Source organism: Pungitius pungitius, chromosome 15, assembly GCF_949316345.1.
Source record: "Pungitius pungitius chromosome 15, fPunPun2.1, whole genome shotgun sequence".
Classification (NCBI taxonomy): Eukaryota; Metazoa; Chordata; class Actinopteri; order Perciformes; family Gasterosteidae; genus Pungitius; species Pungitius pungitius.
Window position 1 is genome coordinate 19,131,616 of NC_084914.1, and position 27,347 is coordinate 19,158,962.

At 45.2% G+C, this 27,347-nt stretch overlaps 2 protein-coding genes across 3 annotated transcripts; one reads left to right on the plus strand and one right to left on the minus strand.

The window, feature by feature from the left end:
* Window positions 1–1,375: 1,375 nt before the first annotated feature.
* rnf2 (ring finger protein 2) lies at window positions 1,376–9,198 on the minus strand. Of its 2 annotated transcripts, none has more exons than XM_062557883.1 (9): window positions 9,061–9,198; window positions 7,066–7,163; window positions 6,341–6,506; window positions 5,876–5,958; window positions 5,631–5,763; window positions 5,448–5,547; window positions 4,352–4,524; window positions 3,483–3,672; window positions 1,376–3,391 (listed from the first exon to the last, which is right to left on the minus strand). In XM_062557883.1, exons 2-9 carry the CDS (start codon window positions 7,151–7,153, stop codon window positions 3,290–3,292), a joined length of 1,035 nt encoding a protein of 344 aa, XP_062413867.1. In that variant the 5' UTR covers window positions 7,154–7,163; window positions 9,061–9,198; the 3' UTR covers window positions 1,376–3,289. The 2 variants fall into 2 exon arrangements, with proteins under 2 accessions (XP_062413867.1, XP_037314708.1); XM_037458811.2 differs by having other exon boundaries at window positions 6,341–6,501; window positions 7,067–7,163; window positions 9,061–9,180.
* A 350-nt stretch (window positions 9,199–9,548) lies between these two features.
* Window positions 9,549–27,309, plus strand: si:ch211-267e7.3 (ADAMTS-like protein 2). Its single transcript, XM_037458808.2, has 20 exons — window positions 9,549–10,050; window positions 11,397–11,486; window positions 11,640–11,740; window positions 14,813–14,888; window positions 15,499–15,601; window positions 15,915–16,060; window positions 16,166–16,289; window positions 17,155–17,235; window positions 17,541–17,716; window positions 17,832–18,228; window positions 18,728–18,796; window positions 19,387–19,624; window positions 19,889–19,989; window positions 21,899–22,025; window positions 23,361–23,574; window positions 23,742–23,897; window positions 24,017–24,187; window positions 24,274–24,450; window positions 24,542–24,695; window positions 24,787–27,309. The coding sequence occupies exons 1-20, from the start codon at window positions 9,958–9,960 to the stop codon at window positions 24,933–24,935; spliced, it is 2,943 nt and encodes a 980-aa protein (XP_037314705.2). The 5' UTR covers window positions 9,549–9,957; the 3' UTR covers window positions 24,936–27,309.
* Window positions 27,310–27,347: the final 38 nt, after the last annotated feature.

Below are 27,347 nucleotides of genomic sequence, written 5' to 3' on the forward strand. Positions count from 1 at the left end.
ATTGAGCTAATCAACTCTAGAGAAGGAATGTCTGGCAATTAAATGAGCGCGGGCGGATGGACTGGGCAGAAGACTACATGGATCTCTTAAATCTCATGAGAGGAGCTGCATCGGTAGCTAATGCAGCAGACTCACCTCTGCCCCCACACGGCACAAATGATCAGCCGAAAGCCAAAACACCCACAGGGAGGAACCCTAACTTATTTATTAATGGATCATTTTTGTGACGTGGTTACTGTCTCTGAGTCGCTTATTTGTTTCCTGAATCTTAGTCTAAACTTCAAGCTTGTCATCAAGATATAAAAACCCTGACCAGCAACTTCCTGGCGTTAAACCCAGAAGAACCAAACGTTCCCGAGTGCCTCTGACGTTGATAATGTGGTAGTTTCTCTGGATGGAGTTGTTCTGGTATCCAGCAGCACCGTAATGAATCTCTTAGACCAGGATGTCCTTTAACTCTGAGATAAAGCAGACATCAAGGACTGCCTTTGTTCATCTTTGTGATATATGCAAAATGATACAGAAACATAACTTCATGCGTTTGTTGTAATTACTCAAATTCTTTGTTATCAGGCTGCTCTTAGAAGTCTCTTAAGCCTTTCCAGTTGATTCAGAATGCTGCAATAAATGTATGTAACAAGAAATAAGGGATCATATTACTGATGTATCAGCTTCTTTGCACTGGCTCCCTGTTAAATGAGGGATCAAATTGAAGGTGCCCGGGGGGCATTTAAAGCTGATAACACTTATAGGGCTGGCTCAGGTTAGTCTGGTATGCATGACTTGGAGGATCTAATAACACATGCTGCCTTTTCACTTCTACTAACCTCATTCAACGCCGGGGTGGTGAACACTTTCACTTCAATTTTGCTGCAGTTGTGATCTGTGGCCGGAGTAGGAGGGCTTTGCTGACGCCAGGCTACTGGAGGCACAGGGCAAGCAAAACCAGGACTGAGCAGGATACACTTAGACCCCTGCTGCAGTAAAATAGGTGGTTTTTTTTAACTTTGTACTAGCCTGTCATTAGCAAGGGACTTCAGTATTTTATGTATCTATCCTAAAACAGGAAAGCTAGAATCAAACTGGTTATGTGGTACAGTACCCTTTATGTATAACCAAACCCTTGTAAGCTCTGGGCTCCTGATGGAACAGATATAGTGACAGAACAGTGTCGATGAGGTGTCAGAGCTCAGGGAGACCCCCCGTTAAAGTGGTTTAGTCACCAATGAGCATGCGTCATCCAATGGATGTAACCGCTCCTCCTTATATTCTACTTGCTTTAATACGCTGATCAGACAGTCTGGTACCAGAGGACAAAAAAACAGCAGCAAATGTTCAGATGATTTACTCAAATATACTGCCCAAAGGTCCTGGGTTGAAATGAATACTGACATGTTTAAATGGGCTGCATGCATTTCTTTAATGTAGTTATCGATGTATCCCAGAATGTTACAATAGTCTCTGAATATGAAAACCACGTTCTTCTTTTACCCCCCCACAGGGGCACCGGCCCTGAAACGCTGCAGATGTTCAGACTCATGAACCAAATCATGAGTTCCAAGGGAGACGCTTTGCCCAAAAACAAACATGTGACATCAACAAGAGAGCAAAACATTTCCAGCTTTTCATGGGCCAATAAATCCCATTGTTGTGTAACAGCAGTGAAATGATTCAACTGAATGAGGTGTGTGGGTACTTTTGAATGGTCCTCTCTCTGCTTCTCCTGGGACACGAGGCCAGTTATGAAGCAGAGCACCGGGTCTCAACATGCATGTTGTCGGCTCATGGTTTGTCCCGTCAACGTACCAAATGAAATCAACGCAATGAGACATGTAGAGTACAAACGGGTTTGGCTTGGCATTCACTCAGTCGCTGACACAGTACTAAAGTCCCAGTAAAAAACATGTGAGTGAATATTCTGACACTCATCCTGCACACAAGGCTTTCACTAAATGAATACAGTCCAAGGAGAGAGAAAGGAAGAGGGCATTGTGGGCATAGTTATCTCTGCCCTCTAAGCTCACACACTTTAGCAGTCCAATTAATGTGTAACATTTGATTTGAATCCCTCGTTCAATTGTTCACTGCGCAACAGCAGAAAATAAAGGTGAATTCAATGGGACATGGAGCGTTCCATCCCAGTGGGGAGGAGGAGCAGACAGTGAAGAGTCCATGGTGCTGCAAACAATTCGTCCCAACCCCCAGCCCCCCCAATGTTAAAAAAAGACATGTATAAAAGAGCACGCCACAGATATTAGACGTTGTTTCTACAGATGAAGACCACAGCGAGGAGCTTCTCACAGAGAGAACCTTCCTGCTGCTGAAGGTCAGAAGGCCCAAAGCTTCCTGTTACTGACTTTGCTTCAGACACAAGTCTTCCCTCACAGAAACATGGTAGACATTTATATTTTTACCATTCTCTAGTTTAATGTGAAAGACAATTTCAACAACAACAAAAAAAACTCTTACAATATTATCAAAAAACCTTTATAAAGCCAAACAGGAAAAAAAAAGTTTCTGAATCTTTGCAGTTTCATATTACTCTAGAGACGTAATTGGATATTAAACAGAGGGTTCTCACTGTGACAGATGAGGGTTTTCTATGGAAGCAAAGAAAATACTCATTTATATTCATTTGAGTTTCATAAGCAGCTGAAAGTTATTCAGTTTAGTTCCGAATGATTATTTAATTTAGAATGTGTATGTAAACCATATACTGGTACTGTAGATGGTTTTCATTCCTCTCATTTTCAGCTAATAAATCCCCAAAAATTCAAAAAGGAATAGATCCAAGAGTTAAAGTAAATTATGTACATCTTTCATGGATTGGATTTAGAAGGGATAAGTATTTAAAAGAAAACGAGAAATATAGCTCCTGAGACTAAAAGTCTAAGTGGCAAAAAACTAAATTGAAGCTATAAAAGAGGGAAATGTGAAACGTCTCATTTGTATTACAGGGTTACAAATCCAATCAGACATGGAGTATTTAGTGTTCTCCTTTGCTTCCATACATGTCACATACATGTGAAATGACCCATGTGGTGGTGCCAGTGTATTCCACATGTTGTATGCAGAATTAGACATTGCTGTGCTCATCTGTTACCTTCTACTGAAAGAACAAAAAGGAAACACACAGAATAAAAAACAACAGTTTTTTCTTTTTACAACAGTCCTTCTGAGGGTTTAACCAACCTCTCTCTTCTCCTGACACACACTGCTCTCCTCTCAATTGTGTGTGCAGGTGTAGTCCGTATTTTAACTTGCAACAGAGCATTGTGTGTGTGTGTGTCTACTTGTGTTCTTTAGTTGGAGCAAAGTAGAGCTCCATGGGTTTGTTCACCTTCCAGTACTTTTCGCTGACAAGCTCGAGGGAGAAGGAGCCGTTCAGAACCTGTGAACAGAGGTGAACAGTTGAAACTTAAATACTGAGAACAGGGAAAGTGCTAATTGAAGGGGGGGGGGGGGGGGGTGTGTGTGCTCACAGTGAACTGGTTCCCAGCAGTGGGTATGTAGATGGTGTACTGCTTCTCTGAAGCTGCCTCCACGTTAACAGGACTGGCTTCTGCGTTTCTCCTCAGCTCCTCCAGAGCCAGCCTGACAGCCAGGTATTTGGACAGGTGATCCACTGTGGCGTTGCCAGACGTCTTGATGTAGCGGGGGACGAACTCCACGCTGCAGGCACACAATGCATTGTGTGTAAGTGAGTCAGCGAGTACTCAACTATGTGCGTAGGGAGCAATTTAAAAAGCACCTTTTGAATGATTTAGAAGGTAGTTGTTGTGGTCGTGTGCATGCCTCACTGTAACAACACATGAAGGCATCTAGAGCCGAGTTTATGCTTCTGCATTCTCAGAGAAACCCAAGGACACGTAGGTGCAAGAGCCCCCTCCCCCCTGGCATGCCTTTTCACCCCCTCTTGCGTCGACCAATTTTTTTGGACTTCCTTTCTGGAGTCTCAAATTTTTGGTTTCAAAGCATAATTCAGCCTTTATTAAAACAAAAATATTTTTTACGAGAGAATGAATCAGTTTAAAGAGTTTGTGTTGGAAGAAATCCTTAAATATGAGCACTTATACAACCCGACACCAGTGGACTATAAGGACGCGTGGATGGCCTCCAATTCATGGAGGGAGATTGCCGATGCACGCCATCCACACTCTGTTTAGATCACCTGAAGTCCCTGATTTACCCTAACAAGTCATTTTTGATAAGAGACTTTCTGTCCAACACGGTGTTCATGGCTTAAATAATTCACAGCACCAGCACAGCGTGAAATGTAAAAAGGTCATCTTTAGAGATGTATTGTACACAAGTGAACACCTAAGTGCAAGTTGTGTGCGTGCAGCACTACCTGTTGTGACCATCATCCTTGTCCATCAGGGTAGGGTGTGGCCTGAACACCAGCTCGATTTCGCTGGCACCACCTTCGATCACAGAGTCCCCGCCCCCGTTCTCTGCAGCGTTGTCCATGTCCAAACCGCTGTCATCACTCGTCTTAGTGCGCTTGATGCTTGGACCGGCCTCCTTGGAGAACAGCACAGTATTTTTACAATCACATAACCCACCAGGAACACAGGGCCCCGTCCTGGATTCTTGTTTACTTATGAGTAGGCTTGGGTATCGAGTATGGAGGATCGAGTGGAATCAGGACTAGCTCTGTGATTTACCCGGTATCGTTCAAAAGTTTAAAATTCGATTCCTAGTTTCGATTCTCAGTCCGCCGGCGCCGACCGGAAATAGAAACCGCTGAACACCAACGAAGAAGAGTCCACCGGAAGTGTTGGCGTAACAGAGCGATCGAACATGGATAGCGTGCGTCGGCGCTCCAAAGTGTGGTTACACAAACTCTGCAAAATGCAACATTTGCAGCAAACTTGTTTCATGCATAAGAGGGTGCACGTCTAATATGATGAAGCACCTCCGAGGTCGTGGAGTGGAAGTAAATGTGAGCCCCGTGTGTGACACACTGCCTCTTCCTCTGGCTCCAAGGGCCCATCAGTGGGAGCAAGGTAACCTTTAAGTACCTGCAGTATCACACACTCACGTGTAAATGTGTTTTTGTGAGGTTTCAAAAATAAAGCTCTCTTGAGGAAAGTGTACCCCTGTTAAAATATATTCATAATTTATAATGTTTATACAATATTTAAGTTCATAGTTTGATATTTATATTGTAGTTGAAAACAGCCCTGTTAGAAATTCATTGTAAAGTTAATAAAAAGTTCATAGAATTAACATTGATGGAGAAGGTCAGACTATTTCCTTCAGAAAGACCCTTGGTTAGCTAGCTCATTTAAAATATCTTAAACTTAAACTTTTTTGACCCTGCCTCTTAAAAGAATCGGAATCGAAACAAGGAATCGGAATCGTTCAAATTCAAACGATACCAAACCCTACTTATGATCACATCCCTTCCATTCACACCATTATTGTTACACACACACACACACCTGGTTGCTGTGGACAGAAGCGTTGCTACAGTGGGAGGAGTCTCCATTGTCCTCCGCTCCGCTACCATTCTCCACCGTGTGTCTCTTACCACGCTGCAGTCTGAGAGAACCAAACACAAACTGGCTGTATTAGAAGGACAGATTTGACATCTGTGTTTGCATTATTGCTGAAATTAGGGTTACCTGGTCATTGCCTGGATCTTCAGCCCCTCCTCTATGCTGTGGGACAGGGCTTGCTGGTTGTTGTGTTTGCTGATGCGAGCCAAGACTCTCTCTTGGTGGGCTTCGTACTCGTCACGGCTGGGATAGATCTTGCCTGAAAAGGGATAAATTAACCGCTGCATCGATGCCCCACACTTAAATTGCTCGGGCCCTAATAATATTTGATGTGTTGAAAGAACCTCCTTGACTTCCTTGTGATTACTTACTAATCAGAGCATCAAAGTTGGGGTCTGGACGCAGCGATCTCTTGGATACCAACTTCTTACGACAGGTAGGACACTCTTTATTACTGGAAAGACAGACGGACATGTCAGAACATTGTGGAAAACACATTTCAAATGTATTATATTATTATAATTTCTGTGTGTTTAAAGGAGCAGTGTTTCAGGTTTGGCATCGAGCAGTAATGTCACTGGATTCGGTTGCTGCTTTGAGGTGAGTAGAATAAGTTCACATGACTCAATTTATATGGACAATGTTATTATTAATGTATCTACCAGGAGGACTAAGCATCGGCTTGCTCTTCCAACCAACGTGACTCAACCCTTTCTCCACCACCAGCAACAACAGGTATTATTATGTATACTATCATTTACCCACAGCTGTCTCCTTGAACTAATTTGGACCTATCCATGAAACAACAATGCTTTGTTCTGGAAGCTATAATATACCCAGATCTTAAAGCTGTGATGATACAATCAGCGCAGAAGCGATGCAGACACTCTTTGGTTGTCATTGTGTTCTTCAACATGTCCAGACAGATCGGACACATGAGTTCGCTGTGCAAAGACCGGGGCGACACTGCGATTTCCAGTCCATCTGTTATCGCCTCCTGTGCCAGTAGGAAACAGATCAAAATGAAGATTAGTACACAAAGATACATCTATGACTCTGAATGATGGCTCCTCATTTAGAAAATGTTCTATTTGCAGGAGCAGGAGCTGTTTTACAGCCAACTTCAATGACCTGATGTGAATCGATTTGGGTTGTGAATCTTTTGGTAACTCATGGTTAGATTTTCATTCAAAGTGGAATTAGTATGTAGTATATATATATATATTTTAAAGAACTACAGCAGTCTACTGTGCACCTATAAAGGCTTTAACAACCGTAAAGTGTGATTAATATAAATGAATTTTGATATTTTTTTAAATGATAGAAATTGAAATGTTAAAACTGAAAAGAAAATGGTAAATGTCAATTCTCCCTGATTTCAACAATAACCAGATATACAGAAAATAAAAAGGCTGCCTGTTAAAAATACATTTAAGTTCACTTTTATATGCTTTTGAAAAACAAGCACAAAAAAGAGGGTCCAAATTTCCAGAATTCCAAAGCTTAACTTGCCATGGTAACTGTGCAGTGTGTGACTGAAGTGAAATACTATGAATTGTTACCTGTGGAGTTCTCTGGAGCTCGTACAGACTCAGCTCCCAGGTCTTACTGAGGGGCTGAACCCCATTGGTCTGAATGGTCTGAGTCATCACTGCAGCACTGCAACACAAAACAAACTCTTACAAACCTTTAGTGTTCAGACACACAAGTTCAAATCAGTTTACACTTCTTTTGCCATTCTTGTAGCCAAATTATATTGCACATTATTTTATGAATATTTATGAACTCCATTTTGACTTTCAATCCAATTCTCAATGGAGTATAATGCGACAAGAATGCAATCTATATATTACATCACATACACGTAAACCCACTCCTGTCCATTAACATCACAACGTGACTTGAAAACGTTACTTTAATTAGTGCTAAATGCAAAATGATGTTCCACTTAACAACAGTAATAACAATTTGATCTTTTTAAGAAAACTCCTTTGATGACATTTACCTGCTTCAAGGGGTTCTCTTGGAAATGGAAGTTATACATTTTAATTGACCTAAATGGAAAAGACAGACCCAGAACTAACTCCACCTATTGAATTCTTTCATAAATGCATTTCTTTTTAAGTTGTGAAAAATGAAATGTTTTAGACGGGTAACTCTCCTTTCAGACCCCGATAACTGTAAAGGCTAATTTGTCAATGGCTTATAAAATACACTTGATGGTGCCTATCCCCTAAAAGGGTTTGTATTGGTTTCTAAAAGTAAAGAAAAAACCAAGACACAAAAGTTCTTACATTAAATGATATATTTTTCAATTTAAAAACATGTTTGCTTCTATTCTGTGTATTTAATTAAAATGTGTTGAAAACTTTAAATTTAAAAAAGAAATAAAAAAACAACTCCAAGTGATTCCCTGTAATTAAACATGGCTTCGATCTTCTTGAGTTCTAATTGCCAAATAAAGAGCTGCAACAAAGAATTATCTCAAAGGAATTGAGGGCCACGAAGAGCATCTGTCTCGACTTGGAGATCTTAGCAATCAGTTCGCTTCCAATGTCACCTGAGAACGTTGGATGGCCATATATATATATATACATATACATATATATATTATATATACATATATATACACACACACACACATTCTCAAGCCCCAACCAGGGTTAACCCTGGGCCCGATGGGCAATGCATACATTACTACATTATAGCAACTTGCATTACTACATAATAGCCTTTAGAAAAAGAAAGGAGCCAAGAAACCTGAATTCAGACCCTAAATGTACCATCAAATTGATGTAACTAGTTGTCTTGCTAGCGAAGTTTAAAGTGGTCCATATAAAATACTGCTATGAAAAAATCTCCACATGTGCTCAAGAATATATTGAAATTGGAGACATTATGAGGTCTTCAATGCAACGTGTCTCACAATCAGTAAAGCATTTAACGTGACCTTAAACAAACTACACTCATTTTCTCTGTGATCGTTAGCCGACCAGCTAGGAGTGACTTTAGCTAGTTAACACGACACCACAGGTAGCGATACCATTGATTCAATTAATCCTATTGAGAATAGCTCAAATTAGTCGATTGCAGTTAATAGAAAGACTCAGAAGAAGAAGAATATTTAATGTAACACGTTAATATCCATGGGCCACGGCTAATGCTAACTAGCTTCAATTGAAGCAAGCTATTCTTCGATGACGTTAAAGACACATGGGCTAAAAATATAGAACGCATGTGGCCAAATGAAAATAAACACTGCACATGCGTGCAAAAATATAAATTTTGCGCATTTAAAAACAATAGAAAAAGCATAGAGTTGAATTATTGGGAGGGAATCGTGGATGTAAATTGTCGCTGTGACAGAGGGGAAAAACAACAACAGAGAAAAACGCGACGCACCATTCCTCCTGAGGTGAGCCGTGTGCTCTTGTACTCTATTTTTCACATTTAAAACGGACACGAACGGGTACATAAACGGGCATTGATAGCGATATGCAGACAGAAAAGGAATAAAGTGTAAGCTTTGGTAAAATGTCATTGTTTCGGTACTCACATTTTCAGTTGAGGGTACGAGTCGATCCAGCCAGCTCGTTTCGGCGAAGGCAATATGGCGGACGTATAAGACGCAATGCAGTCTGGGAAATGAAGGCTATGCCAACTGGCAACGGGGCCCCTGCCCAGAGAGGATGTAATGTGGTCTTGATCAGGTTAAAACAACGAGCAATATGTGTATTCTCAATGCACTTATAATCCCAAAAAGCTTTGCATCGGAAAAAGGTACAAATGTTCCGACGGAAAACCATAAAATACATAAAACACATGCCAAATAAAATACATGCCAAATCCACCATTGTTTGGCGTTGGAATTCTAAATGATCAATACAAATGACCGTTTCCAATTAAATTAGCCAATCACGAAGATCGGATGGCAGAGAAGAGTCTTCTCTTTCATACCACTTATTATTCGTTCATTCAGAAGGCATCTCACACGGCCATCGAACATGACGTCATGGTTCCCACTAGAGGACGCTAGAGCCCTGGTCCGGTCATTTAGTATGATATAACCCTCAGCAAATTAGCATTTATTTGAACATTTGCAGGGCAAACGATGTCTAAAATAGGACGCGTGGAAGCTTTGGGAAGTCTTCGCACTGCACAAATAAAATTACCTCTTTTGTATTCCATTTTATTGAGGGATTTACTCCCAGCAATATCATGCCATAAGTGACTAACGTTAAATAAGTTTAAAAAAAACACCCCAAAAGTGTAAAAGAAACCAACAGGCACGAACTCAAAGCGACAAAAGCCAAGTAAGAGTGTCGCGTTGGTGCGCGAGCAGAAGTGGAAGGCGTAGCTAGAAGAGAAGGGTGGAGGGAGGAGGGCGGAGAGGGCGAGGAGGGGACCTGAGGTTACGGGAGGGGGTGTAGTCGCTCCAGGGTATGAATGAGCCATGTTCGGTGCAGGAGGCTTAGCTCTCCCGGTGTGCTCCTTCCTGCTGCTGCACGTCCCGGCCCTCCCGCTAACGGACAGCCGGCCCGTGAAGGTAACTACTGCGCGTGCTCATCTCCACGTGCACGGGGAATCTCAAGCGGGGGTCTCGAGGCTACTTGTGTAACTTACGTGAGGAAGGGCGAGCTGGTAACACATGCGGGGGCTTCCACGGACAGTCCCCGGGAGAAGTCGGTACCGCGTTGATTGCCGTTGCATCCGCCGCAGAGACGTGTTTCCACGGCGTGGACCTGCAGCCACAGAACCAGCGGCGCCTCGTTGTGGTTCTGTGGCTGCAGCTTTGTTCTGCGGGACCACTTGGTCCATCGCGTGTGAAAGAAGCGATGAAGTGTTATAATTCAGGCAGATTCTTGCAGTGATTTGAACTGTGGTTTGTTTTAGATCTTAAACTCGTAGTTAGTAAGTTGTCTTCTTACTTCTAGTAAAGTTCACATCATGTCGTCTGGAGCCTCCAGTACTGCCTCCCTTGCATCCTCATCTGTGTGTAGAGGAGAACACATGCGTACACTTGTTTAAGGCACATACGGTACATCTAACATGAAGCTACTGAAATACTACAATGTGATTGGAGGAAGAGCATCTACAAGGTGAGAAATAAAGTGAGAAGCTGATCAATCAGCATCACGTGTTTGCTTTGATCCCAGCTCACCCCCCTGAAAGAAAATAGTTCAACTGCACCAATCTTTGTTGTGACAAAAACCAATAGGACCTTTTGTTGTGGCCCAGTCTGAAGTGGAGATGAAGGAGGTGTTAGGAGAGGCAGGGGCATGCTTCTAACACACCGACCCGCTGATCACCAGCCCGACCAAAAGGCTCCGCTCAGGGGAGAAGAACAGATCTTTGAACAAACGGGTCACCAGAGACTCGGCAGCATTCACAGTTCTTCTTCTATTAAACCATTAACACTGCTGGGTTTCTACCAGTGTGAATGGAATGAATAGTGATGCCTGAGGGAGGAAATGACACATGTTTCTATTTAGAACAGCTAGAAGTCCAATGTTTGTCAGCATCAGGCATTGTCCTAACCTGCAGATATCCATCTGGAGCAGCTTTCCACAATGACCACTAAGGTATTCCTGATTAGCTTTGTCTGAAACAAATGTACTACAGTTGTTTGTTGAGCACAGATGTTGTCGTCTTGTGAGATACGTTGATAATGTGCTAGCCAATAAAACAGCAGCTTTTAGCGGGTTCGGTTACTTAGCCAGTGAATTAAAGGGTCCGTTCAACTAATCACTGGTTTCTTGACACACATTGGACATTTGCATATTCATATATCTATATATACGCACATACTGTATATATAGATATCAGCACACCCCTGTTGGCTCACAACGTAAAGATGATCCATGTTCACGTGTACCTGTGTGTGTCTGCCAGGACAGAAGTAAAGGGAGATCGGAGCAGCGTTACATCGATATACGATCACCCAACTGGGGGGGTCAGCATGTCAGACAGACAAGCAACAAGGTGCAGGAATCCCACTCGCACGCTGCTGCACATTTTAATCTGTGTAAAAGTAACACATGTGCAGAAAGGACACACATGTCCTGCCAAACTCACACAGCCATGTGACACCTCAAACAAGATGAATGCCTCATCTGACTGAATATCTTCTTCCAGGAGGTGTTTCAGTGGTGGGGAGAGTGGTCCAGCTGGTCCTCTTGTTCCAGAAGTTGTGGAGGAGGCGTGAGGAGTCAGGAGAGACACTGTCTGATACAGAGGTATGTTTGGGTCCTCGTTCATTTGGATGTGACAAACTAACTTAAAGCCTGTGGCAGCCCCAGCCGGCCCCATGTGGAAGGCATTACATGGGGAGGGGCTATAGGGGTTTCCTTTGCTGATGTCTTTTGTTTCTTAGGGTTGCTGTTAAAAAGGGTTTGTTCAGTTTATTGTGCAACACAACCACCAATCACATGGTTAGAGATGACAGAGGTTTTTCATGTGCAGCTCAAACTGTAACCACAGTTTCTCCTGGCTCACTGCTTCGATGACACACTGCATGCCTCTTTATCACAGAAACACACGGCTACAACTTTTTGAATTGATATCCAAGAATAGATTTTCACCCAAAGATGTTGTTTTACTTGGTATTCATTAGTGATCATTGTTTTTATAAAGATGTCTACAAATGATAAACTTAGTGTTTGCCACAGAGCTTCTTTTCTGTAATAATACCAAATAATATCAGAGCCACGGCTTCACGTTGAGCCTTAAGCTGTCACATTGATATTGGACCCAAGTCAGCTGTTGCTTTAATGAAACTTTCTTCCATTTAAGATTGTATGCATTAATAAATAATACTACTCGATAGAAAGATTAACCTCCTAGGGTCTTTGAAGTGAGTTTGACTGAACTTTATAATCTTGTAACATTTGCTAATGAAATGTCATTGCAGTGGCATAATGCAATTGTATGACCTCTATAAACTAATCAGACTGTTTGATTGTACTGCCTGCATTATGTAAGTTCTTTCCCTGTTAAACTTGGAGTCTATTTGTAATAGTTTACAGTCTGGCGTGTGGTTAGATCTCGACCCTCCCTGCAAAGGATTGATCCCTTTATCCAGATGGTTCCTTGTTGTCCACGTGAAGGCATGAAGAGAAGCTCCTGCATGCAGCATCCACACATCGGGGCCGTTAGAATGTGGCTGTTTACCTTTGACCTTTGACCTCCCCCCGTCAGACTTGCGGAAATGTCTGTCAACCAAGATTAACGCCACTGCGCCCTCACTGTTTGCCCCCCCCCTCCTTTTCCTGTCTTTGTTTTTCTACTTTCCATTTGCCCCACATTTGTCTGCCCCTTTTACTCCTTTTTCTATTAATGTCTCCACATTCTTTTCTCATTGCACCACCCTCATCCATTCACCCCGTCCCCTTTTTTCTCTCCTCCCCCCCCCTCCCCCCTCTTGTTGTCCAGCCGAACCTATGTCACCTTCTACCAATGAGATGTGACACTGTCCCACAGTGACCTCTCGCTCACCTCTTCCTGGGGTCTCTACCACTTTACCCTGCAGCTTGGTTTGCTAATGGAAGACAGATGCATGGACTCCTGTAGGTCGGAATGATGTGAACCGTAAACTACATTGTGAGACAGATTGACTTGGTTATTTGGATTGTGAAGTTCTCAGCCACTAGAGCTGTGTTTCCATCAGCTTATTTAAAGTGAATGAAAAAAAACCTTCTATTTTAGTGTAAAAAACTAATTTAAATTGTTATTGTTTCTCAGAGCCACCTACAAAAGTTATGTTTCCATTAAACACTTGAATGTAAAGTAGTGATGCAAACACAAGAGTAAGTACAGTAAGCCTGCAATGGCATGTGTATACAAGTGAAACTCTGCCTTTTAAAGTGTTTAATGTTGTAGCACTCAGCAGGCCAATGGTACCTGGACCACATTCTCCCGTCTGTTACATTTCATCATCCATTTGTCTAGAAAAGTACTCCAGAGGTTCTTGTGTTACATGTATATAGCTGGAGCTTTTATGTTACGGTAGGATGAACCCAATCGCTGACCAGGAGAGTAGTGAAAAAGTCCCTTTGGATAAAAGCGTCATCTAAATGACATGTGATGTGAAAGTGCGACGGGGCAGGGAGGCAGGCTGGGGAACGGGTTGTGATGGTGGAGCCCAGGAGGTGAATGCAGGTGAGGAGGTGAAGCCACATCTGGTGATTTGAGGATAGGACTTTAGATTACTCGTAGGTTTCACATATAAACAGCCCTAGAAACGACACTTAGTCGATACGGGACACACAGATTGTTGGATGCAAGTATTTGAGGATGATGGTGTGATTGTACTCAGGTGTGAGGATAAGCCCAGATGTCAGGGGAGGAGACACACGGAAGACAGGGAAACACAAGAAAAGCACTTGAGTCACAGCAGAGCTTTGGAAGCCACTTCTTCAGCCAAGAATGTGCATGAACTTGTTCAGATAGTCTGAGCTGCTTTAAGTGATACATTTAGAACCAGTAAGACGGCATCTTTTAGTGTGGAAGCAGCACCAATGAGCCTAAGCCATTTGTAACAGAGGTCAGGGTTCACACAGCCACAAGGAGCCAATGCACGGTGCAATGTAGGGGAACCAAGGCATGTTGAAGACCACTAAGGCTTCACAAAGCAACGAAACAAAGAAAGACAGAAGCACACAATAAACCAATCTAAGAACAATGCACAGGTGGGCTGGCATGAGGCGTGCTGTTAAAAGAACCACTACAAGGGAAACTAACAAAGTCCGGTTAAGTTCGGTTAGGTGGCAGCGAACGAGTTCACAAAAAAGGAAAGGAACCCCCCTGGAGGCCCGCGTCACTATTTTACATTGAGATATTTGGACCCTGGCACAAGCAGATTAGGCCCCAGCGGGGGGGCGGGCTACTGGACCATGTCGTAGGAGGTTGGCAGCTGGAAGTCAGCCAAGGCATCAACAAAGGTGTCTGAGTGGCTCCATCCCACAGGAGACGTGGGGGGGGGGAGGAAAAGGAGGTTCCTGAGACTTAGCCAGAACAGGCTTGGGTTTGACTGGGACCCTCGACACTGGCTGGAGGTGGGGCTCGCCTCAGACCCCCGACACGGATTGACGTGTCCTTGACCCCAACAACTTGCTGTGAAAGGACCTGGACAAATGAAATGTGCTCAGTTCTTGACCCAAAAGTACAATATATGAAGTAGTATCTGGTGCTGTCGTGGACTTGAGGAGACTAAAGACATGATGGTGTGGATGTGGATCTGTAAGCAGAGGCAATAGACCGTGTGCTGTCTATCTTAGACCTAATGAAACAGTGTGTCCTCTCTGTCTCAGGCTGTCCACCACCCAGAATGTAAACAGTTCCTTTTGTGATGGCTCGCCTAAACAGTACCAGCTCTGTCCACACCAGGTATGATGACACATTGATATGAATGAGTTATTCTTGAGTCCTTAAGCATAGAATACAGAGGTAAATGGAAGGGAATTGGTCCAGAACAGAGCAGTCTAATGAAATAACAACTGGCTTTTATGTAATCAGCCAAGCAGACTAACTGCATGGGAATTCTGAATGTGGACTTTTACAAATCCTCGATGGTCCACTCAGAGGGCTGTTCTTTGCCCACGAGAGGCCGAAATCCCCATAATAAGGGACTGACTCTGTGATGGGAAGGACCCTTTAGAGAAATACAGCCTTGTTGTCCACCTTTGGCTTGAGGCGCTGTGTATTGCCCGAGGACAGGTCTAACATTATTAGGTGTCCCTCTAAGGGTCCCAGCGTCCACATGGTACAGCACAGGCCTCCACAGTGCAGCAGACCTCCTCCACATTGTCCAAGTCATCTAAAGATACAACCGGTACATTAATAATGTTTAACTATAACACTTGACCTTCTGTACTCTGAAGCTCAATAACGGACCCCCTGCCACAATTGCTGTCCCAATAGGCAAAGTAGGGTCTAGGTGGAAAGAGACAAAGTCACTCATTAAGTTGCAGTCTGAATGTGTTTGTGTGTTTTTCAGCCCTGTCCCAGTCCCACGGTGAGCTTCAAACAGCACCAGTGTTCCCAGTTCAATTCTAAAGCCTTTGGAAGACGATACTACCAGTGGATCCCTCTTTACCCTGGTATGATATCAGTCTCTCTTCTTCCAGTCCTCTCTCCATACATTAAGATTCACACCATCTCATCTCAATGTACTCATCTTGTGGTAATCGGATACATACATGAAATATTTTTATGGAATCAATTTAGAAAACGTGAAAGATTGAGTTTAATTCATCAACCACCTTCAGTTAAAGCTGCACAAAGCCACGTTACATGTGGCCAATTTGAAATGAAACCCACATGCAGCTCAGTCCCTTTTTTAGACTTCATTGTACAGAAATCCTTTGTTATGATGTGTTAAATATCTTTTGAAATATGTAATTCCCTGTATAGCTGATTACATCAGCATCTCCAATAAGCCATGTGACCTGCAGTGCACAACCATCAGTGGTGAGAGGCAGCTGCTAGTTCCTGCCCACGATGGTACGTTCTGCCACGATGCCAAATACCTCGGCGTCTGTATAGAGGGGATATGTCAGGTAAACCAACAAGACCATTATATGATTCTGAAAGGAATCATTAGTGATTTCACTGTCCTTTAGAGCCAATGTTTCTTGATGTTGAAGAGTGCTCCTCTCCTGCAGCCTGTAGGCTGTGACGGGCAGCTGTACGGCAGTAAGGCAGTAGACAGATGTGGAGTGTGTGGAGGCAATGGGACGTCCTGCCAGCGCATCTCTGGATCATACAGGAAGCCACTCACACAGTTAGGTAACACACACACACAAGTAGCCAGATGTGTATAGAAATATACACGTATATTACGTAGCATAAACATTACCATTCATGTTTGATGTGTGATTTGGTGGCACAACAACTACATTTTTTTTTTCTTCATTTTATTGTAAATCTTTTGTATTGATCTTCAGTTTTCATCCCAGCAGCGCTTCACTGTTGCTATGGGGCGGGTTGGGGAGTCTAGAAAAGGTCTCCTCACTTTCCTGAGACTATATTTTGACTTTTTCAAGTAGGTTTAGGAAATGGAACTAGTTGATTACATGTAGGAGAGATATGCACAGGTTGCAGGACCATATATTTACAACTGATTTGATAATATTATATGTAGTAATGAAATGATGAATGATGGTTCTCTTCTGCTGTGGTCGGTGTCCTTGCAGCTCGTTGGCTTTTATCCTTCCAGTTTTAGACTCCCAGGTCAATACAACGGAATACTACCAAAGCAATAAAATAAAGAACACTTCATATCTACATTCAACAAGCTGAGGAGCATCCTCACTTTTGGCATCCTTTGCGATTTCAAGCATTCTTTTCTTTCCGCACCTTAATAAACCTTTCCTTCGTCCCAAGTCGTGCCAGTCGGACACAGTGTGAAAGTTAAATCAAGTGGAAACGGTGAAAAATATGCTTTTTGTGATTTAGGTGAACAGACTGTGTAGAAGCTTAGATGGAATTGGTCCAATACCTGGTTGTATCCCAGCAGAAACTCCTAAACGAGAAACTCAAGATGTCTGGTTGTGTCTTTGGTTCCATTCTCACACACCTTTCTTACACTGTTCCCTGATGATTAGTCACAACCCACAATGCCTGTGTGTAAAGAAGGTGTTTTTGTCCTCAGGCTATGTGTTCATCACCAACATCCCAGCTGGAGCCTCAGACATTCAGATCATAGAAAGACACAAGACAGAGAACATCCTGGGTGAGAACCTACAACTTGCAATAGAATACAGAAAAAAGGTGTTCCAGCCAGTAGAATGTTGTGTTATATGTGTACATACATACATATATATATATATATATATATATACATATACAGACCCATAGGAGATAAGCTAGGCTAAACGTGGTCTGGACTCATTTTACAGACTGCATAGAGATCATTTGGATCAGATCCATATTGTGTGTACCACTATCTTGAAGTGGACTAACCTCATAGGGATTTTGGAGGCGTTTAAAGCAGTTATGAATACCCCCCCCCCCCTTGGTGTGTCCTCTCCTATGTAGCCCTGTCTGATGAAGATGGTCATTTCTTCTTCAACGGGAACACGGTGTTTGAAAATCCTCAAAACTTCCACGTGGCAGGAACAGTGATTAAATACCGGCGTCCTAGTAATGTGTTCTCTGATGGGCTGGAGTACATCACTGCCCAGGGGCCGACGCTGCAGGGCCTCAATGCTATGGTAGTAACCCCCCACGGGACAAGTACATGTGGGTCTCCTTGTACTAAAATACAGCCATGAGTTCACTTCCTGTATGAAGTGGTTAACCTGTGATTTTCTCTCTTTGAACATGAAGTACTACAACCTAAATGGGAAGCTCCCCCACATCACCTACGAATATACAATCCCTCGCACATCTCATGACATCACCGCTGCTGAAGCCATCACCGGCCCCCCCCGGCCCCGTCTTAACCTCACATATAACGAGGTAAATGAGGGTGTCCGAGGGGATCGTCTGGGAGCGACCAATGGCAGTGTGACATCTCTCCATCACTACAACCGCCAGCTTGCAGCTGCTGACCAATCAGATGTCCAGCTGCAGGAAAAAAATGAGGAGCAAGTCATTTTTGCGATCAGGACCCCCAGCCCGCCTCCGCCGGCTGCCACGTTGGTCTTCAGACCACCAGATGTCACCACTCATGTATTCGGCCTTAATGATGTTGAGCGAGGACCTCCAATACCTGCTGGCTACCGTGAGTCCCCGTGAGGGGTGTTTGTTAGTGTATGAATTGGTGAATGATGATATTGAGGGTTGAGAAGCTGTCAATTTACAGTGTTTCCGTGATGGTTCTGGTATTAGTCAGCTTTTAATGCTCTAACCAATTTGAATCCATGATGGAACTCTGTTCATTTGCCCAACACTTCCAGAGTAAGCTGGCTACATGGCCACGGCTCAGCTGCTGGTTAGCAGCTAGCGAAGCTAAAATGTGCAAACAATAACAATGGTGCTCAATGGTGTTAACTTGAGGTTGGACCGCCATCCTTAGGTTGCAGCTGGCTCAGGAAAGATCAGGAGGCACTAGATTCTCTACTTAGGCAGCCATGAGACCCCCCCAATGACTGCAACGCAGATGCAACTCGCATTTGGTTGAATTTAGATAGTTATTAAATGTGCTCACTCCCATGCTTTCAGAAACAGATCCCTTACTTCTACATCAAGCATTTTTTAATTCTTTCTTTCTGTCCATTAAGGAAGTTCCTCCAACTCAATTGACGAGCCGTCCACTGCTGTCGACATGACTGTCAAGCAGCCTGTCCCTGGTAAGAGAGACAAATGAACAAATCACAACATTTGTTTATTGCACTCTGAATAGTGTGTCATGACACACGGGGAGATCTCATGACAATATTTGTAGACAACAAAACAGAAGCTAGTTTAAGATACGGCACAAACATCGGGTGGGACATGTGAAAAGCATCTTTTGGTGCTGCCGACTCCAGGCCTGTTGGACCCTGTATCTCCCATTTCTGGTGCCAAACTGAGGCAGAACCCACGTAACCCACTATAAATACAACATAGTTGGAAACATTGGAGTCTTGGCTGCAATATGCGTATCCGTTTGAAAACACTCCAAACCCAACTCCAACAAGCTATAAAATATGATATGCAAATGAGTCGAGAAGAGGTGCAAACGGCTGTGCTTCATCGACCCGGTGAAGCGCACGGAGGAGCAGGCCGAGGCAAGACGCTGATACGAGTATCATATCATCCCAAAAACAGCCTCAGAGGGGAAAAGGTTTTAAGTCCATTCCATTTAAACATATAGATATATTCTTAAATATATTGCAGTAATAGTGCATGTCAAAAATATCATAATGTTACCCTCCTACAGTCATTTGTCCATTCACAGGTAGTCCGAGTGTTCATTCTGCAGAAGGCGCCCCCTATCTGCTGCTGGAGGACTTGCATTACAACCACAGCCACCCTGCGGACAGCCCACTCACTGATCCCCACCCACCAGCAGAGAGTCACGCGCTGGCCTCTGACACAGACCCACAGGTGGAAACGCTCACAGTCCCGGACACACACACTGCCATCGTGTTACAGCTGCAACAGGTGCCGGCTGTGCAGGCAGCCCACACAGAGAGGTAGGGGGCAACAGCTGTGGCACACATGCTATGCACGAAGGGCTCTGTCACACTATTAGAGGTCCTACCCTCATGTCACCTCATCTGGTTCTAAGGCTTGTTTTAAACCTTCACAGTATTTGCTTATAGCTTAGTGAGGCAAATAGATGTCGCCTGCAGGCCATGTTGTTTCCCCTCATTTACCTTTCCTTCACACAACATCATAACCAGGTTTTTATTAGCTAAACTGAAAATCAATCATTGTGCCGATCCGTCTCTCTGCAGTAATAACTTTGACGTGGGACTGGACCCAGATATTAGTCTGGCAGACATGTACCGCTGGAAGGTTTCTGCCTATGCTCCATGCAGCTCTACCTGTACAACAGGTAAACACACCCACCACATGCACACCAATAGGATTGTGGTTTTTTGATGATGATGCAGCTTTTTAAGTTGTTGGCTTACCATAGGGTCACATTAAATATCAGGACGCCTCTAACGGAGTACCAGAACACAGTTCTATATGAGAGTACAGGTAACCACGGCAACACGTCACACTGCATTGTTATTTAACTCTTTGGATAAAGTGATAACTTGTTTGTTCGTTGTTACTGCTGAGGACTGCTCTGCTGTTGAAGTAACAGGATAATGTGAAATATTGTCAATAATCATTGTAATTGGTTATCCAATTAACCCACAACGTTTGTCTCCGACCCCAAGTGCACGACGCCAGACAGAGCGTATGTTCAGCAGGAATCACGGCGTAGTTTATTTCACAATTATCAAAGCGTGGAAGGTTCCGAGGAACAAACCAAAAGAAAACTGCCTCCTTAATTGGCAGGGGGAAAAAATAAGGAAAACAACTCAAAATTCCCTTAATCCACGGGCCCTCTTAGTTCAATCAAAAAAAGAAAACTCACTCTGAATAATGAACAGGAAAAGTTCTCTGTTGGGAATCCACAGAATCTCCAAACCAGGAGCCCAGGGGAAGACACCTAACTCCCACAGGACGAGCTGCGTGATGAGCAGAGCGGCTTCAGGTGTGACCCCGTGTGATGACTCTTTAGCTGGTCAGGCCCTAACAATACCCCCCCCTCCAAGGGAGCCACCTGGCCACTTGCCAGGCTTCTCGGGATAAAAGGAGGTCACCCAGCTACGGTCCTCCGGGCCATAGCCCTTCCAGTCCACCAGAACCTGGTACCCTCGCCCTGACGCCGAAGGGAGTTAGGGGAGGGCCACCGGGTGCACCCCCTTACTGAACCGATCTACTATGGTTAATATCACCGTCCTACGCTGGGGCAAACGGGGCAGGCCAACACAAAGTCCCCCACCTCGTTCCTCATTGTGGGCCACCAGAAACGTCCAGCTAGGAAGGTGAGGGTTTGGTGGACCCGGGATGGCAGGCAAACTGGCTGGCGTGGCCCGACTGAAGTACTCGGGACCTGACAGATTCCGGGACGAACAGCCTGCGGCGCATGGTGGGAGCGCAGCGCCCCCCTCACGACGGTCTCGATGCCCCAGGCCACCATGCCCTGCCCAACGAGCCTGTCGCCCATCGTCCACCCGGATGGATGTCAGGTCGTTGTGATCTGTCCAGATGGTAAATGGCTGATCCGCCCCCTCCAGCCAATGGCGCCGCTCCTCCAGAGCGGCTACCGCTGCCAGCAAGTCCCGATGTCCGATGTCGTAGTTCACCTTCTTGACCTTAATGTCATTCAGTTGGCGATAGTCTTCTTCTTCACAAAAAAGAACCCCGCTGCTACCAGGGAGGATGAAGGCCGAATGAGCCCTGCTGCCCCTGACTCTGAGATGTGATCATCCATGGCGGCCTTCTCAGGAATGGACAGGCTGTACGACCGACTGCTGGGAAGGGGGGCCCCAGGGCGGAGGTCGATCGCACAGTCGCATGGCCTATGTGGAGGGAGAGACTGAGCCCCAGACTAAAAGCCTCTCCTAGGTCATGATACTCCCGAGGGACAGAGGACAGGTCCGGGGAGGGGACACTGGGAGTCGGGCGGGGTGACGGCCCTGGAGACACTGGAGACACTGGAGACACTGGAGACACTGGAGACACTGGGCGTGACAGGAGGCACTCCACTTTGTTCCAGAGGACCAGGCAACGTGCCGATGGAAAATAACAACAAACAGCAAGCAATATCGAGGTCAACTAAAATGTTTGGGGTCATGACCTTGTACAAGAGAGGTGGATAGAGTTATTATTGTGACTGGTGCTCTGTGTACTCTCTGTTAACTGTGTGTGTGTGTGTGTGTGTGTGTGTGTGTGTGTGTTGCCAGGTATCACCACTAGCTACGCCCTTTGTGTCCGATACGATGGTACTGAAGTTGATGACAGTTACTGTGACTCTCTGACCAGACCTGAGCCCACACATGAGTTCTGCACTGGGAAGGAATGTCCTCCAAGGTACGGCCCTCCCTCCATCGCTCACTCCCTCACACACTCCCTCACTCACTACCTCACTCACTACCTCACTCACTCACTTACACTCGCTTCTACACTCACTCCCTCACTCCCTCACTCACTACCTCACTCACTCACTTACACTCACTCCCTCACTCACTACCTCACTCACTCACTTACACTCGCTTCTACACTCACTCCCTCACTCACTACCTCACACACTCACTTACACTCGCTTCTACACTCACTCCCTCACTCCCTCACTCACTACCTCACACACTCACTTACACTCACTCCCTCACTCACTACCTCACTCACTCACTTACACTCGCTTCTACACTCACTCCCTCACTCCCTCACTCACTACCTCACACACTCACTTACACTCGCTTCTACACTCACTCCCTCACTCCCTCACTCACTACCTCACTCACTCACTTACACTCGCTTCTACACTCACTCCCTCACTCCCTCACTCACTACCTCACACACTCACTTACACTCACTCCCTCACTCACTACCTCACTTCCTCACTCACTACCTCACACACTCATTTACGCTCACTCACTCACACACTAACTTGCTCCCTCACTCATCCACTCACTCACTGTCTCGCTCTTTCACACACTCCCTCACTCACTACCTCACTCACTACCTCACTCACTCACTTACACTCGCTTCTACACTCACTCCCTCACTCCCTCACTCACTACCTCACTCACTCACTTACACTCACTCCCTCACTCACTACCTCACTCACTCACTTACACTCGCTTCTACACTCACTCCCTCACTCACTACCTCACACACTCACTTACACTCGCTTCTACACTCACTCCCTCACTCCCTCACTCACTACCTCACACACTCACTTACACTCACTCCCTCACTCACTACCTCACTCACTCACTTACACTCGCTTCTACACTCACTCCCTCACTCCCTCACTCACTACCTCACACACTCACTTACACTCACTCCCTCACTCACTACCTCACTCCCTCACTCACTACCTCACTCACTCACTTACACTCGCTTCTACACTCACTCCCTCACTCCCTCACTCACTACCTCACACACTCACTTACACTCACTCCCTCACTCACTACCTCACTTCCTCACTCACTACCTCACACACTCATTTACGCTCACTCACTCACACACTAACTTGCTCCCTCACTCATCCACTCACTCACTGTCTCGCTCTTTCACACACTCCCTCACTCACCTGCTATTTCACTCACTCACTTGCTCCCTCACTCACTCACTAGTTCCCTCACTCGCTCCCTGTAGCTGACGTTGTGTGACATGAGTGACGGTGTTGCCCCGCCCCCTCAGATGGGAGACCAGTGGGTGGAGCGAGTGCTCTCGAACCTGTGCTGAGGGTGTTCAGTATCGGACTGTGCGCTGCTGGAAGATGCTGTCTCCCGGGCTGGACTCATCGGTCTACGATTCACTTTGTCTGTCACATGACCTTCACAAACCAGCCAATAGGAAGGTCTGCCTTGGCCAGAGCTGCGGACCCCAGTGGGAGGTGTCTGAGTGGTCCGAGGTAATACATGAAGCCCTATAGCACGTGTCCAACGTTGATGGCCGAGTTTTCATTGTACCACAAATCCAATCTTGGTACTAATGGTGAAAGAAACCATAGCACCCAGCCACGAATTCATATTTGAGCCCACATGTCACAGTTTGTGTGTGTGTTTGTGTGTTTGTCAGTGCTCCGCCCGGTGTGGCTCTCGGGGTGTCCGCACTCGGGAGGTCCGTTGTTCCATGGAAATGAGACTGTGCAACAGGTCTTCACAGCCAATGGAAAGTCAGGAATGTGAAGGCCCGCCCTGTGACAGAAGATGGACAGTTTCTGATTGGGGACCCGTGAGTTAATGACACTCACTCCGCTTCAGCACGGTGTACACACACACCTGGTGCAAACACACACACGTCGTGGAGGGTTTGTATTTCCAATGATGCGTGTGTGTGTGTGTGTGCGCCAGTGCTCCGGTGTGTGTGGAGAAGGAAGGATGGTTCGTGCAGTGACGTGTCGCTCATCAGGAGGGGTAGTGACCTCAGAGGAGCAGTGTGACCTGTCACTGCGCCCGCTGGCCATCTACCCCTGTGGCGACAGAGACTGCGCCCCCCACTGGGTCGAACAGGAATGGCAGCAGGTAAACATTTTAAAGAAGTCGTGGGAGAATTTGCACTTGTTTGACACCAGCAAAGTAAAGCTTTCTTTTTCCTTTATGCGTTTCAGTGCAATGCGACATGCGGGCGCGGCATGCGTCACCGTCAGGTGGTGTGTGTTGGGCTGGAAGGTGGTGTCTTCAAAGAGTTTCCAGGCAGCATTTGTACCAACACCAACCAACCGGAGAGCAGCTCCTCCTGCTTTCAGAGGCCCTGCTCCAAATGGTTCACCACATCCTGGTCTCAGGTGAGTAAACCTACACATCGATCTATTTGGACTGTCTGTAGGTCTGATCCTCAATAATATGTAGAAACATTCCCCCCCACACCCCCCTCAGTGCAGTAAGACGTGTGGGACTGGCATCCAGGTTCGTGAAGTGAAGTGTTACCAGGGGGAGGAGCTGGTGACCAGGGGCCACAGCTGCAACTCGGCCCTCAGGCCAGACGCCAGACAGAGCTGTGAAATCCAGAGCTGCCCGACGGAGGCGCCAGGTACCAAACAGACATTCAGAGGAGGATCAATAAAGTCCTAAAACATGGGTTTTCAATTGTGCCCTAAGTGAACCTTTTATACTTTATCCAGCAGCAGCTCCAGCAGCCTCAGTCGTGGTAGAAGACCCCTGCCAAGACAAAGCAACAGCCAACTGTGCCCTGGTCCTGAAGGTGAAGCTGTGTTCCCACTGGTACTACAGGAAGGCCTGCTGCCAGTCCTGCAGGGCACCAAGACGCTAACGTGATTACCCAACCCGCTCACCTCCACCACTGGTACATTTCTCATTGGTGCTACCCAAAGGCCTGCTGCTAGCAATGTGAGGCCTTATCACCTTCATCTGGACCTTGTAGCTCTTCCTTCTGTTGTTGATGTCAATGGTCAACCTTCTACCTGTTACACCTGCTTCTGAAAGGAAGCGGGTTTTGTTTGTTGTAGTATTGCTGCCACTACTAAAGATAAGCAATCAAAAGGCCATCCAACCGGTGTCTCTGCATGGAACTCCAGTCCAAGTGATGTCTCCCCCTGTATTACCTACAGTAGATGGAGTACCAGCATCGGAGCAAAGCAATGTCCTTCTGTGGACGGAACAGTATGTACTTTAGCCAATGTCAGGTTAATTGTACGCTACATTTAGAAATATTTGACCAGTTTACCTTGAAGGAGACTGAAGGGACCCGTTAACTTTCCTCTTGTCAAAGACTATTGGAAATGAGAAGAAACGCTTTGTCTTCTCATCCTGCAGTTTACATCCATGTCATCATGCAAACCTATTTCTATCCCAGCTTTGTTTGAAACCTAAATGACCTAAAAAACAAACCTTGGAGCATTCCATTTGAATCAGTCTGTCCTTGAGTCCACATGGACATTTGTCCATATCTCAAGAATAAGACAGCTGGACAGTCGCAGGTCCAAAAATCTACATCTCAACGTTCCACTAAAGCAAGTTGATGAAAAAGCACACACTACTGTGGGTCCATTCCTGCTACACATAACGTGTGTAACCATGCTCATTTTCACAAATGAAAACACAACCTACCACCTGGACTGAGTAACAAAAAGCTGTTTCTTTGCTGTGACCCCTGATCCACGTCATGGCTCCTAAGCTACAGTCGATCGATTCAAATGTTGGAGGTCATCCCGGTGCAGTGAAGCTACAGCTACAGCGAGGCTGCTGAACACCTCACAGGTGGAAGTTTGTCACTGGAGATGCTGTCTCAATCAGACACTCGGTGTTGTTTACCTGTTGTTACTGTAGTCACAGAGATACTGTTGTTGTTGTTGTTGCTTATTGTATCTCACTTAAAGATCAGCTGTTTTCGACATGCATCCGTGTTTGACTTGTGATCTCACTGTTAGTGAAAAGCTTTCATTTCAGTTGCTGCCAGCTTAACCAGGAAAGAGAAGTTATACATGGCAGGTTGCTTTTACCCAAAGTGTGCCAACATTTCAATGATGGCAATTAACAATAAACAGTAGTGTTAGTTATGTCCATGTGTGTGATTAGTTTATTTCTGATAACGTTGACATATTCCAGAGGAAGCGGTTTCCTCCCTGCACTTAAAGGTTGAATCCAAGGTCAGCCTCATCCTCATGTAAAGCAGCCTCCAGAGGAACTGTGGATCACAAGGTCACAGGGACACACACCCTAACCCCAACCCAAATGAAAAAATACTCAAATGAAGTACAATTACTTGTAACGGGAAACTATTGCTGACACAGCAGCTGCAGATTTCCTCTTTCATTATTTCTAGGGGCTCATTTAGAAGAACATTTAGACTTGAATCCTGGTGTCACGTTCAGAACCTCATGTTCTACCAAACTCAGTGTTCATTGTAATCATTTGTTACAGACTTGGTTTGCACATGAAAAAGGGGCTTGTGGGTAATCTAAGCCATGAAGCACGAGCTCTTCTCCACACGGGGCGGAGGTCTGGCTCCTAGCAGCGTGCACGTGGGGTTACTGATGCCTGTACCCCCACCCTCCATCAGACTGTCTGCACGGTGTGCCCCCTACAGGCCACACACGTGTTTCAGGTGAACGGGAGTAATGCAAGGAGTGAGGTACTGAAGGGTACTTTTGTCCACTTAAACTTCCTGAGAATAGTCGACATGTTCTCCTCGTGCTGGACGTCAAGTTGAAATTCCAATTAATACCGTTGATATATATTAGGCATCTAGGTCAGCGGTCACGTGATACATCTCTATGGATGGAACTGCTCTGGTATCCAACAGCACCGTCACAAAGCTCTCTTTGACCAGGATGTCCTTCAACTCTCATTTAAAGAAGACTTCAAGGACGGCCTTTTTTCATCTACTGAATGTCTATTGGAAATCACTTCCTGTCTCAAAGTGATGCATCAACGAGTTCATGTGTTTGTTACTTCTAGACTGGATTACTGTAATTCTTTGTTCAGGCTGCTCTATCTCTTAAGCTTTCCTCATCTTTCTGTGGTCTGTTCCGTGTGCTATACGCCATAACACCCAGTGACTATCAAACAGACTGACTCGTTACAAGTTTGAAGACAGCTGTGATGCTCATTAGAGGACACACCTTAGTTCAACATGTCAGCTGACTCTGTGCTTCATGTTGGAGCTGCACTAGGATGCAGACATGTCTCTCCTCCTCAGCTCTGCACTAAGTCCATCTGCCTA

Bases quoted from the DNA above. Each gene is read 5' to 3' on its own strand.
- rnf2 (XM_062557883.1), bottom strand. From the start codon at position 7,153: ATGACTCAGACCATTCAGACCAATGGGGTTCAGCCCCTCAGTAAGACC. The intron at 3,673-4,351 runs GTAGTGCTGCAC...GTGTGCCTGCAG, and splicing joins AAGGATGATGGTCACAACAG to CGTGGAGTTCGTCCCCCGCT. The intron at 3,392-3,482 runs GTGAGCACACAC...CTCTGTTCACAG, and splicing joins CTGCTGGGAACCAGTTCACT to GTTCTGAACGGCTCCTTCTC.
- si:ch211-267e7.3 (XM_037458808.2), top strand. From the start codon at position 9,958: ATGTTCGGTGCAGGAGGCTTAGCTCTCCCGGTGTGCTCCTTCCTGCTG. The intron at 15,602-15,914 runs GTATGATATCAG...TTCCCTGTATAG, and splicing joins GTGGATCCCTCTTTACCCTG to CTGATTACATCAGCATCTCC. The intron at 19,990-21,898 runs GTAAACACACCC...GTGTGTTGCCAG, and splicing joins CAGCTCTACCTGTACAACAG to GTATCACCACTAGCTACGCC.